Genomic DNA, 12574 nt, shown 5'->3' with positions numbered 1-12574 from the left:
CACTTCTCTTCTTGTCTCGATTTTCAAGTTTATTGTTCGTTTTATCAAACTTGTAATATGTCATTTTAAAAATAGGGAGAATTTGTGAAATAACCAAGAAAAAAACCAAAATTAGATTTTTAGAGAGAGGGATGAGAGAGATAGGAAGGGAAAGGAAGAGAGAGAAGAAGATTTTGGTTACTTAGCTAATTTGAGTTTTTTGTTTGGTTATGGGATGCAATTTCCCTTAAAAATATCTAGTGGAAGGATCACACTTAGAAGCGTTTCAGTATTTAATTCAGCTATATACAACATAGATGGATTTGTTTGATAAACTTCAAGACATGATCTGGTAGAGACACTCGTAAGCTACACAGCGTACACTGATGTGGTCGATTAAGGAGAGATTAATAATCTTCACAAATGTTAATAAGTGGACCGTAGCAATTATAGGCCCATTTATCCCAACTTAGGCCCATTTAAATTAAAAACGGTCATCTACATCGACGCTTCCTACTCAAGAGAACTCGTTCCCTTCTCCGCCGCAAACATGAGGCTTCTTCGCCGCCGTTTCTTTATCTTCACCGATGGAATTTCCGGAGCCAACCGGCGAAGATACGCAACCAAGTATGTCGCCAAGGTCACTTCATCATCTCCCTCCGGCCGTTCTCTGTCCGCCGAAGTTTCCCTTCCTAATCCCCTCCCCTCCGACGTACGCGGCTACGCTCTCCCTCGGCGTCACCTCATCTGCCGAGCAACCAATCTCCTTCTCCGCCACGAAACCTCTTCCGATCCTTTCTCCGAGCTTTCCGATTACCTCTCTTCCCTCTCACTCTCCCTAACTCCCGACGAAGCTTCAGAGATTCTCAAATCCCTAAACTGCCCTCGCCTGGCCGTCGATTTCTTCCACTTCGTCCCCTCCGTGTGCCCTAGCTCTCACCGCGACCCGTTCCTCTACAACCGCATCATCTTAATCCTCTCCAAGTCTAATCTCCCCGACAGATTCGATCGCGTCCGTTCGATTCTCGATCAGATGGTGAAGTCTAACGTACGTGGCAACATCTCCACCGTTAATATCTTAATAGGTTTCTTGGGGAACACGGAAGATTTAGAAATGTGCTTAGGGCTGGTGAAGAAATGGGAGTTAAAGATGAACTCTTTCACTTACAAGTGTCTGCTTCAAGCTTACTTAAGGTCTCGTGATTCTTCGAAAGCTTTCCATGTGTACTGCGAGATTAGAAGAGGAGGGCATAAGCTCGACGTCTTCGCTTACAATATGTTGCTTGATGCTTTAGCTAAAGATGATAAGGTACTTACTTCATTATTTCCTTCACACAAACTAAAGGTTGAGTTTCATCTAGGCATAGGCATTCAGCTCCGTTGAATTTTTAGGTTTTTTGGATCTTTCGTTTATAGATAGATATAGGAACTGTTTGGGTTCTATAAAATTCGGTTTGGTTCTGGTAAAAATATTGGAACTGGCTAGTAACATGGAAATGTTCGAGATTGAATTGGTTTCAGCTTGTTGGGTAGTTTCCGATAATTGGAAGGAAAATATCGGTGAAGAAGATGTTTTTAGGTAAAATATTGGGTAATTCAGGATGTTCAAATTTTATTATTGGTTAATTTCATATAATTTGGATAAAGTAATTAGATAATTCGGGTTTTTGAACAATTTTTGGTTTATAAATTATATTTTAGATATAATTATTTTGAACTAAATATAACTAATATTTTTTGGATATGAATTGTATTTTGGGTACCCATTCGATTTTTGGTTCCGTTCTGGTTCGGTTTTGGTTAAGAGAAATAGGAACTATTTGGGTTTTTTTTGTGAGTTTGGTCCGGTTTTGTTTTCGGGTTTGGGATAGATGGAATGTGCTGGCCTAGTTTCGTGTATAGAGAAAGATGAAAATGTACATTCTTTGCTCAGATTGATCAAGCACGCCAAGTTTTCGAAGACATGAAGAGAAAGCATTGTAGAGGAGATGAGTATTCCTACACGATTATGATCAGGACAATGGGAAGGATTGGGAAGTACAATAAAGCTGTTGATCTATTCAATGAGATGATAACTGAAGGGCTTACTCTTAACGTGGTTGGTTACAATACTCTTATGCAAGTTCTCGCAAAAGCAAAGATGGTTGATAAGGCTATTCAGGTTTTCTCCAAGATGGTTGAAACGGGTTGTCGTCCCAACGAGTATACGTACAGTCTGGTTTTGAATCTTTTGGTAGCTGAAGGTCAGCTTGTGAAGTTAGATGGGATTGTGGAGATGTCCAAGAGGTATATGACTCAGGGGATATATTCTTATTTGGTTAGAACCCTGAGTAAACTAGGGCATGTGAGTGAGGCTCACCGGCTGTTCTGTGATATGTGGAGCTTCCCTGTAAAAGGAGAGAGGGATAGTTACATGTCGATGCTTGAGAGTTTGTGCGGTGCGGGTAAAACAGTTGAAGCTATAGAGATGTTGAGCAAGATTCATGAGAAAGGTGTGGTTACGGATACCATGATGTACAACACTGTGTTCTCTGCCCTTGGGAAGCAAAAGCAAGTATCTCATATTCATGATCTCTTTGAGAAAATGAAAAAAGATGGTCCTTGTCCAGACATATTCACATACAACATACTCATCTCGAGTTTCGGTCGTGTAGGAGAAGTTGATGAGGCTATCAAAATCTTCGAGGAGCTTGAGAGTAGTGACTGTAAACCGGACATTGTTTCTTACAACTCTTTGATTAATTGTTTGGGGAAGAACGGTGATGTCGATGAAGCTCACGTGAGGTTCAAGGAGATGCAGGAGAAAGGATTGAACCCTGATGTGGTCACATACAGCACTCTGATGGAATGCTTTGGGAAGTCGGAGAGAGTCGAAATGGCATATAGATTGTTCGAAGAGATGCTTGTTAAAGGGTGTCAGCCCAACATTGTGACGTACAACATTTTGCTTGATTGTCTAGAGAAGAGTGGAAGAACCGCGGAAGCAGTTGATATGTATACAAGGATGAAACAGCAAGGACTCACACCTGATTCCATTACTTACAGTGTTCTTGAACGGTTGCAATCTGGCTCTCATGGAAAGTCGCGGATTCGTAGGAAGAATCCGATAACTGGTTGGGTGGTCAGTCCTTTGTAGTCACGTGAAGTAGTGAAACAAGGTTTTGAGAATGACACTTGGCTGGGGAATGAAAACTCCAGATTTTATTGAGGCTTTTTCAGTGAACTCTGTACAAACACCGTCTTCTCCGTATTGTGATGATCAGGTTAGAGTACCTGAAGCTCCAGATGTTTGAAGGGTTTGCTTATTGCATCACATAGTTCTTTAATGTATTGGTTCCTTATTGTTTGCTCCTTGTTGAATTAGAAGAGCTGGATGATCAGAATAAGATTATGTACCTAGATTGATCAAGAATGTGTTACATAGTCTTATAGAGAGATTATAGTATCCAAAACCTCGACTATAGATTATTTATTATCAAATTTTATTTTATCCATTTGCAGTTTTGCTTTGTTCTTTTTAATTTTCAAGATTGTAGAAGGGTACAAGAAAATAATTAGTTTGTGATTTAATTATTGAAAATTATAACCCTAAATTTGCATCAGGCAACACTGAAAATTCATTGCTAAATTCTTGAAGAGAATTTTTTTTTTTTTTTTTTTTTTACAGAATCATGTAGCTAGAACAAGAATAGCGTTGTTGCTGCAAACTCTCGCCGCCGCTAACGCGATTCTTGGAGGCTATAACCTCATCTAGCGACAACCGGTTCCTCTCAGAAAGCCGATGAGGTGCGCTATGCGAACGTTGCTTCGCCTTAAACGACTGTGTATTCTCCATGTAGCCAGGACCAGGAGTGTTCATTCCATAGCCAGACTGAGCATTTCCACAAACCCTTTTACTAGGACACTGCATTACATAGTAGCGATTATTATTAGTCGTGTGATGGTGAGATGAAGAGGTTAGTCTCGGTGTCGTCGCAAACTTTGATGAAGATGACAATCTTGGCGTGCTTTGCGCAGTCCCAGACTTCCACTTCTCCTTTGGTAAGTTCAACTCCAAATCACTCCCTCGGTAAACAAAACCGTCTTCATATTCAGACATTGGGACAAGATTGTGCGTTTGCCTAGGTGTAGGTCTCCTCTTAAACATGTCATGGACCTCCACAATCTTTTGATGTCTCTCTTCACTCGCCACTTCATCAAACTTATCCTATCAATTATATGAATCAGACAAAACACTTTTAAAGTCTTGGTTTTGGCTTAAAGAACAAGAAGTCAACAGAAGTGGTAAGTTGGTTCTTTACAAAGGAGTGTCGTGGTTGAAACATGTGGCTGTACTCTTTCTTGTGGCGGCGATCGCGTTTAGAACGCACAGCCGTTTGGACTCTAATCAAAGCTTGTATGCTATGCAGCATCGTAGCCGCGCGTTTCCTTACCAAGTATCCTCTCACTAAAGCTTGCAGCTTCACTATACCTTTCAAAGCTCGTAATGCTTTCCTCGCCTTACCATTAAAATAAAATTTCATATAAACAATTATTTCTATTTAAAGATTCGAACGTTAATAAATCTTTGGAAATAAACGTTTTGAAGATGTGGAAATTTACCAAAGAGCCCCTAAAGACCTTTTGGATTTTCATAGCGGCCCAACGTTCCTCCCACGTCATGATATCTCCTGCTCTTCCTTCACCGGTCAGTCTAACCATTTCCGCAGCTGCTTTAGCCCCAGAAACCACTGCTTCTGCGGCTGTAGCTGCTGCGGTTGCAACAGCAATCGCGTTCTTGTTTTGTTCCTTCTCTTTATCGGAACCATCGCCGGAAACGAGTCTCTTCTTTGTGCTAAACAATCCTTTAAACCATCTCACTGCTCCGCCCATCTCGATGTGATAGAACCTAAAACAACTTTATTTCTTGTAACCTGTGATGTGATGATTTAGAAAGATTTTCTAAGAATGAGATAACTTCGCGAACACCCAAAACGAACGTTTTGTATGGAGAGAAGAAAACAAAATTTCATCGTATTGATTTAAAAATATATATACTCTTAAAGCTTTTATTTTAATCTTGTTGGAATTCCAGCATGTCTCTGATGATAGTTATTTCCTCACAAGTATACAAAGCATCCCACTATAGAATATTGACATGAACATAGCTAAAAGAACAGTTCAAAAAAAAAAAAAATAGCTAAAAGAAGATCGTATTACTATGGATAAGATCTTTACATATAAAAAAAATGGTTAGAAGCTGTAAAATAATATTTTTTCTTACTCATGTAAACCTATAATTTGAAATATACTTACATAAATTATAAAGTAAAAATTCAAATTTATAAAAAAAATTAGGAGAATATTTATGCTCATTTTTCACAGCCTGTAGAATTTGAGTAGTGAATAAATAACGGATGGCCTCAAACTACTGTTTTGCAGAAAAGGAAGGTTAAAGAAAAGGATCTGACACAGCCTCGTGAAAATATAAAAGTGAATTACAAGACAAAAGAAAATGATGTCATGGAGAGACAAAACAAATTCTTTGTAATCATTTTCATATTCGAGAAACAAACAAGTTCTTATTTGTCTTCCGTTATGAAAATCATATACGGATCGAGGAACGCATTATGAAATCAAACGCAATGGGGAAATGATATGCAAGCAAAGAATAAAACATAAATATCAACTTTTACTAGCGATTTAATAAGTACAAAGTAGAACTCACCTTCAAAGGATATAGTAGTTTCTTTGCCTCCAACAAAATTGCTCAGACAATAAAAAATTGTTCTGGCCTTTATGTAATGGAGCAACAAGCTAAAGTCATCACATTTATTCTAATTCCAGTAATTAAGTATTTCCTTCTTTAACTCCGATTTTTAAAAAAAAAAATTAAAAGTGCTAGTTAAGATAGTAATATATTTTCCTTCTTTATGGTTAAACACAGTTAATGCCACTGATTGATCGGTTTAAACAGGGTAATGGACCGTTTTGTACTTTTAAAATTATTCAGTAGTCAATCACATTCAGTTTTTTTCACTATAAATTCAATAATTAATTACATAAATTCACAGTATAGAAAAAACAGTCAACATTCAGATAAATATCTATTAAAATTAAAATGTATTGAAATAAATTTATTATTTCCTAATTATCTATGACTGGACCAGTTGCACTAAGAGAAGCCTTTCACCAGCTTGTCTCATTGGGAAATTACAACTGAGCTCAATTTCTAGTAGCGTATGGTCCAATTAGTGATTGTAGGTGATACTAGATGCCTCAGTTTGTAAGTGTGGTTGAAACCTTAGTGGTGTTAATCATGTTCTCCCATGGTGGTTAAATGAAAAGTTGATTATGAGTTAAAAAAGAAAAGAAAAAAAAAGCCTTTCACCTCATTTTCCTCAGAATTTTGACGTCTTCTTGACGATTGGTCATTGGACATATTGTAGAATTTGAAGTATTTCGTTAGAATAAAACTTATTTTTTGCGTACCAAAAAATATAATTTTTTTTCTTCTAAAAAACACGCATGGTGCTAGCACTGAAGTCTTCATTTCTATAGAATTCGGTTTTACTTATTCTTAATATGCAAATGAATGAGTTAAGATGGCTTAATCTTAATCAGAATACACTAATCTTTTGTTCCTAAAACGTTGAGGAAAACATAATAAGCCATCATATCAATGTAGTATACTTGACCAGACATTAGAATGAACATATTTTGGAGCAAAAAGAAAAAGTAGGCAGTGAGTGTCGCCTATTGCTGCTTTGAATAGTTTGGCAAGTCTCTCAACGAAAAAGACTCTTCACTGCATTCAATCTGTCTAGTTTTATACATAGAAATTGCCCTTTATTTTGTATCTCTACACTCCAAGAAATGATAGAAATACAGAAGTAATAGTATTTGAGATCAACATGCATGCATGCAAGTATGCAACAAACCGATCTTAAAATCTTTATTACTCTCATCAAACATTCTCGTTGGCCAAAACAAATATGTTAAGATGAGAAAAGAAACTGGTTAAAGAAATCTCTCCTTACAACTCATTTAAAGAAAAGCTGTTATATATTTAAAAACCTTTCACTGCAGAGTTAATAAAAGCTACAGAGCTTTTGCCTATTGCAGAGAAGAAAGATTGTTTCGTTTCTTCTTTTCAAAAAAGACGCTATGCAGAAGTAGAGAGGTTCAATATTTAATAAAATTGTAGTTTTAAATGTGTTCATTAAGTGTGACTAATCATGATGCAAAGCTTTTAACAGAAGAGACTATAACGACTAAAAGAATCTGTAACATACTCAAGAACCTAAATCATCTTTTTCATTGTCTGAACTTGATTGATAACTCATTTAGTATGAAATTCTCAAAATTCAAAAGATGTACATCAGACTTGAATTATAATTATAAACTTTCCAAAGACTAAAACTCATCAGAGTTGAAAAGGCAAAAGCAAAACATAGTAACATCTCTACTTTAAGCTGTAAAAGTTTTTTTTCTTCAGCTCCTCATCTTCTCTTGCTTACCATTTCCATCTGCAAAATTCAAATATTTTCTTTTATAATCTCACATAAAGAGTCATAAGACAAGAAGAATGTTTTCAATTCGGAATATCAAACTTACATGTTAAGGCTGAAGAGATCTCAGAGGTTTTAATCACACGAAGCCTCTTTACCGAAGATACAAACATACTGAAAATTAAAAGGCAAAAAAAAAAAATCAATTTCTTTGATATCAAAAGTCACAAAGAAACAAACTTTTAAAGATTCTTACTGCCATGGGATATCTCCCGCAAGCATCTTGTCTCCTTCAATGTCCTCATAAGTAAGAGTATATTCTCCATTCCCATCCAATAATCCAGTGTTGGTTTCTCTTCTTCTCCAAATAATCCAGGGATTACATATTTGAAGAAGTTTTATTTAATTTTATGATAAGTCCAAAATACACAAGGAATATGAAAATATAAAATTTATCCTAACAGGAAGTTTGATATTAAATTCTAAACACTTTTACATCTAAAAATAAAACCATTGTGATATTTCTTCTGATAGAAACAAACGAAAACGTAGCGTGAAAAATTGAAACTGTTGATCAAATTTTCTTACAGTTCAGCATCGGCATGATCATAATTATACTCGTTTCTTCATGTGGCGGCGATAGTACTAGTCCCACAGGATTACCTGCCGAGACAATCGACCAAACTCAGCAGTCTCAACAAGACATTGAAACTGGACAGAGGAAAGTCCTAGTGTTCAAAGAAATCGAACAAGAAGAAGAAGGAGGCGGTAAACAATTTTGTTCAATTTGTTTGGAAGAGTACGAGGATGATCATGAGATTATGCGTTTAAACAAATGTGGACATATTTTTCATCATTTTTGCATGGACTCTTGGCTTGCACGTCACCGGAGCTGTCCAAATTGTCTTCGTTCTGTTGATCTGAATTCTTGAGTTTTTTGGTCTTCATATTATAATCATTTTAGTAATTTACTAGGTAATATTATAAGTTTTGTGACTCATTGAATCGTGACAAAAAAAAGTTATGAAGAGTAGATTGTCAATATTTTATACTAATCAAAGTTTTGGTCAAAGGTTTCACAATCGAACTCAAGTTGACTTTGAAGCTATGTTTGTTTTATTAGGACATAAATACTCTTTTATTATTGGTCTACTTTCCACCGGTTCAAGCTTTTTTCCTTGTGCAATACTTTTATGGATATTGAGACTTGAGAGTGGTGATCGAATGCAATACTTTTACATCCGCAACAACTTCAAGCTTAGATAGATTGATGGGATGCCACCACCATTGATGCTTTGCTTTATTATATGCGTTTTTAATGACCGTGTGTGGTGGATGAGAAGTCACAGGCCCCTCGAAGGGATAACATATAACGTTGTTTTGTTTCCTAATCAGAGGATATATCATATGATAAACAAAAGGTACATATTCCAAACAGACCCTAATATTTTGATGGCTTATTCACATGTAAATATAAATATATAGATATCAAACACATCGAAAGCTATTAGATGAAACCAAACTCCACATTTACGGGTCATTAGTGCATCGACATGGGCAGCAAGCACCTGCTGGAGCCGGTGCACAAACACAACACGCACAAGCAGGACAGAAGCGAATTGGTGGCGGTGGTGGTACTCGTTGTGCTCCCAGCAGGAGAAGCATACGCCCTTCAACTGTAAGGAAACAAAAGATTCACCTTACAGAAAACCACGAAGGAATTTTAGTTTTTAAAAATATATGCTTACCATCTAGATGCGCTCGAGCTGCCTGACATGGAAGGATTGGAGACAGGACCAAAGCAAGTACAAGAACAGAGAGGAGGATGACTGAGCTTGATCGCTCGGCTGCCATTGAAAACGTTCTGCTAAAAAATGATTAGAAACTTACGAAAATGATTTCTGATTGCAGTTTGAAACCATTGTAGGTGATGCTTATATAGGCCAAGAACAAATAATTGGAGCAAAGTTGGTCAAGAAGTCTAGCAATAAAATAATATAGAGAGTAAACAAGTATATATGACTATTGACTAAGTAAGCAACCGAAAATTCACACTATCGAGAATGAATGAATGACGGCTCAATGTATATGATGAGGAGACTTTAGATCTCTTGTTAATACGCAAATCTGAAGAAGTTTATAATTTTTTTGATCATTCAATCTGTTTGAGACTGCTGGTAGTGCTCATTCTTTTCTTCCCAGAATTTTTGTCTATGACTATGAAATTGTACTGGTAGGATTTGATTCTTTAAAGTCTACCAGAACATTTTGTAAGTGGCTAGTCGTGGTGGTTTCAATTTAACAAAGTTTTTTAAATGTTCAAATGTCTCCTTGATTATTATTTACTATTTTTTCGCAGATAATGTATTTAAGATATTGATTAATAGTTTTCGTTAAAAGTTGAAATCAAACTCCATAAAACAGTTGACTTTGTTTATTTTTGACGTCGATAAAATTGAAACTAGATTTTGTAAGGATACTGAATCAACATGGCCAATATTACCAAAACGAATTTGATCCAGTTGGTTGTGGTTATGTCCTCCACTCTCTCTCTTTGTTACCTCTTACCCTTTATTATCTCATGACTCTTATCAAAAAGCGAGGTAATAATAATAATTACCTTTTTCTTTTTCAAAAAACAAACATAGCCCATATTATTTATGTTTCAAAGTTAGTATGTCTTTGGAAACTAAGATTAAGCGTTCATGTAAGTGTGGACATGTTTTTCATCGTTTCTGTATATATTCTTGATTTACACATGATCGGAGCGAGATGTCCAAATTGTTGTGGTTCAGTTGATTTGATGTAGATTTTGATCTTTAAATTAATTGACAGATTTTGTTTATCTACTAAATGAATACTTGGGTTGGGCTTGTATTTTGTCATTACAAGTGAAACTTTTTGTCATTACAAATAAATAGTTGTGTTACGAATAGTAAGAGTTATGTTAGTAGTATAGTACTAATGAAGACTTGCGTCTCTTATTCCTTGTGAATCTTTTGAATGAACACTCTAAAGTCACAGCCGTAAACATAGAGAAACTCAATTATCAACCAACAAAAGAAAGAGCTGATATTAAAATTAGAGTGTTATTATTTTATGAGAAAATTACTAGAATGTTACACATTTTATGGTTTATTACTAGAATGTTGTATATCTTTGTTTTATTACTAGAATGTTTTCTCTTTCCTAGTAATTTACAATAAGGGGCTTTTGTTATGTTTTATTTTCTGAAACTAATTTTAAAGATCAAAGCCACATCAGTTATTTAAAATCCACATCACATCAGTTATTTTTTGAAACCAAACCGTCTCTATCACTATCACTATCACTATCATACATACGGTTTTGTAAAAAAAAAAAAGAAAAGAACACGAAGAACTGTGTTGTGTCGAAGAAGGAACCGCAAACCGAAATCGTCTCACCCTTCGAAACCCTCGTCGACATTGTTCTTTACTTCTTCGAACTCTCTCTAACTCTCTGTCGTTGAACTCTCTATAACTCTCTGTCGTTGAACTCTGTCTCGTCGGAGTTTTTAGAAACCGTCGTCTGTACGAAATCGCCTTCACCGCATTCTCATCAACGAGTTCATCTTTTCCGGTAAGATGTCGCGACGTTATATATTGTATTTTGGTTGAGTTTGTGGGTCAGTTATATATTGAGGCTGTGATATGGGTGTGTCGAGGTTTTTGTTGCGACTGAGTTAGGGTTATGTTGACTGTGCTATGGGTTTGTCGAGGATTTTGTTGTGTCTGAGTTAGGGTTATGTTGCGGCTGAGATATGTGATTGTCTAGGCTTTTGTTGTGTCTGAATTAGGGCTTTTTGTTGTGGCTGAGTTATGGTTATGTTATAACTGAGTAATTATTATGTTATGGCTGAGTTATGGTTATGTTATAACTGAGTAATTATTATGTTATGGCTGAGTTATATATATGACCTAATATATTTTAATATTATGATATGGCTGTGTTATTTTTATGTTGTGGCTGATTTATTGTTGTGTTATATGATCAGATGGATGTTAGTCAAGTCGAACCACGTGATTACCCTCCAAGACTTTACCCTTCTAACCTAGAAGGTAAAGATATCAATCATAATTTCCGTGCAGGACATTTCCCCCACATTAAAGAAACAATAGGACTCGATGTGTGGGAAGAACTGGTGAACTCTCCCATTGGAGTAGTTGCTAGGCTACTTTCACGCGAAAGCATTTGGTCTGGTAGGACCGTACACTATCTGCTATGTAGACAGCTGCGAGTGCATAAAAAGGAGATATGGTCTGTTGTGGTTGATGATGTTATCAGGTTTAGCTTGCTCGAGTTTGGTGAGATCACTGGGTTAAACACAGGTCCATTGCCAACAGAAAGTTTTGAACCTGATCAATACAAAGAGTTTTGGGAGGAGTTGAAGGTGCCGCTTGGGATGGGACCCAAGTATGATGAGCTGAAGGCAGCATTAGAGTTCTGTCCTGGTTGGAGTTTTGAAAAGCGTAAGTGGTTGGGGATGTTATTTCTTCAAGCCATGGGACTGTACTGTTTGCATCACAATTCAAGGATACCCTTTCAAAGTGCAATAAGGGTATTCGACGATGAAGCCATGAGGTCGTATCCATGGGGTCGGACTGCATTCGAAGTTCTTGTTGACTCTCTGAAAACACTGTCTCCAGATGGAAAGTCATACACAGTAAGCGGCATGAAGGACGTTTTATTGGTTTGGGCGTATGAGTCCATCGTCTGTTTCGGTGAGAAGTTTGGGAGAGTGGTCAACAATGAAGACGTTCCTCTTTTGCGATGGGGTGGAAGGCGTACACGTTCAAGTTTTGATACTGTCTTGTCTGACGAAATCAAAGATCATGGCGAGGTAATGTTTAACTGCTACTTATACGACTGAGTTAACAGCTACTTAATGGTTGAGTTTATTTTATATTGTTGCCGAATTAGTCTATTTGATGGCTGAGTTTATTTTATATTGTGACCGAATTAATTTATTTGATGGCTTGGTTTTGTGTTATTTGATGGCTGAGTTTATGATAAACTGGTGTTGCAGGTCCGTTTGAGGAGAATGGTTATGAAGGAGTCAATTGAAGAGATGTTTCCTGTATGGT

At 36.5% G+C, this 12574-nt stretch overlaps 4 protein-coding genes across 4 annotated transcripts; 2 read left to right on the top strand and 2 right to left on the bottom strand.

Moving 5' to 3' along the window:
• The first annotated feature begins 279 nt into the window (after positions 1-279).
• Positions 280-3473, top strand: LOC125609487 (pentatricopeptide repeat-containing protein At1g51965, mitochondrial-like). Its single transcript, XM_048780957.1, has 2 exons — positions 280-1288; positions 1913-3473. The coding sequence occupies exons 1-2, from the start codon at positions 530-532 to the stop codon at positions 3113-3115; spliced, it is 1962 nt and encodes a 653-aa protein (XP_048636914.1). The 5' UTR covers positions 280-529; the 3' UTR covers positions 3116-3473.
• Positions 3474-3594: 121 nt separating this feature from the next.
• Positions 3595-5145, bottom strand: LOC125609488 (protein IQ-DOMAIN 27-like). The gene is made up of 3 exons (XM_048780961.1): positions 4582-5145; positions 4281-4478; positions 3595-4186 (listed from the first exon to the last, which is right to left on the bottom strand). The coding sequence occupies exons 1-3, from the start codon at positions 4849-4851 to the stop codon at positions 3641-3643; spliced, it is 1014 nt and encodes a 337-aa protein (XP_048636918.1). The 5' UTR covers positions 4852-5145; the 3' UTR covers positions 3595-3640.
• Positions 5146-8029: 2884 nt separating this feature from the next.
• On the top strand, positions 8030-8605 carry LOC106453746 (E3 ubiquitin-protein ligase ATL31; the record flags this gene model as incomplete). The annotated part of the gene is made up of 1 exon (XM_013895960.3): positions 8030-8605. A coding segment is annotated over one exon (372 nt), but the record flags the coding sequence as incomplete, so codon positions are not given.
• A 204-nt stretch (positions 8606-8809) lies between these two features.
• LOC106454989 lies at positions 8810-10034 on the bottom strand. Its single transcript, XM_013897054.3, has 2 exons — positions 9218-10034; positions 8810-9145 (listed from the first exon to the last, which is right to left on the bottom strand). Exons 1-2 carry the CDS (start codon positions 9321-9323, stop codon positions 9000-9002), a joined length of 252 nt encoding a protein of 83 aa, XP_013752508.1. The 5' UTR covers positions 9324-10034; the 3' UTR covers positions 8810-8999.
• Between the last annotated feature and the right edge of the window lie 2540 nt (positions 10035-12574).

The sequence above is a fragment of the Brassica napus genome, chromosome A5, assembly GCF_020379485.1.
Source record: "Brassica napus cultivar Da-Ae chromosome A5, Da-Ae, whole genome shotgun sequence".
Taxonomy (NCBI): domain Eukaryota; kingdom Viridiplantae; phylum Streptophyta; class Magnoliopsida; order Brassicales; family Brassicaceae; genus Brassica; species Brassica napus.
Note: the sequence above shows the minus strand (reverse complement) of the source record. Positions and strands in the feature narration are given on the sequence as shown.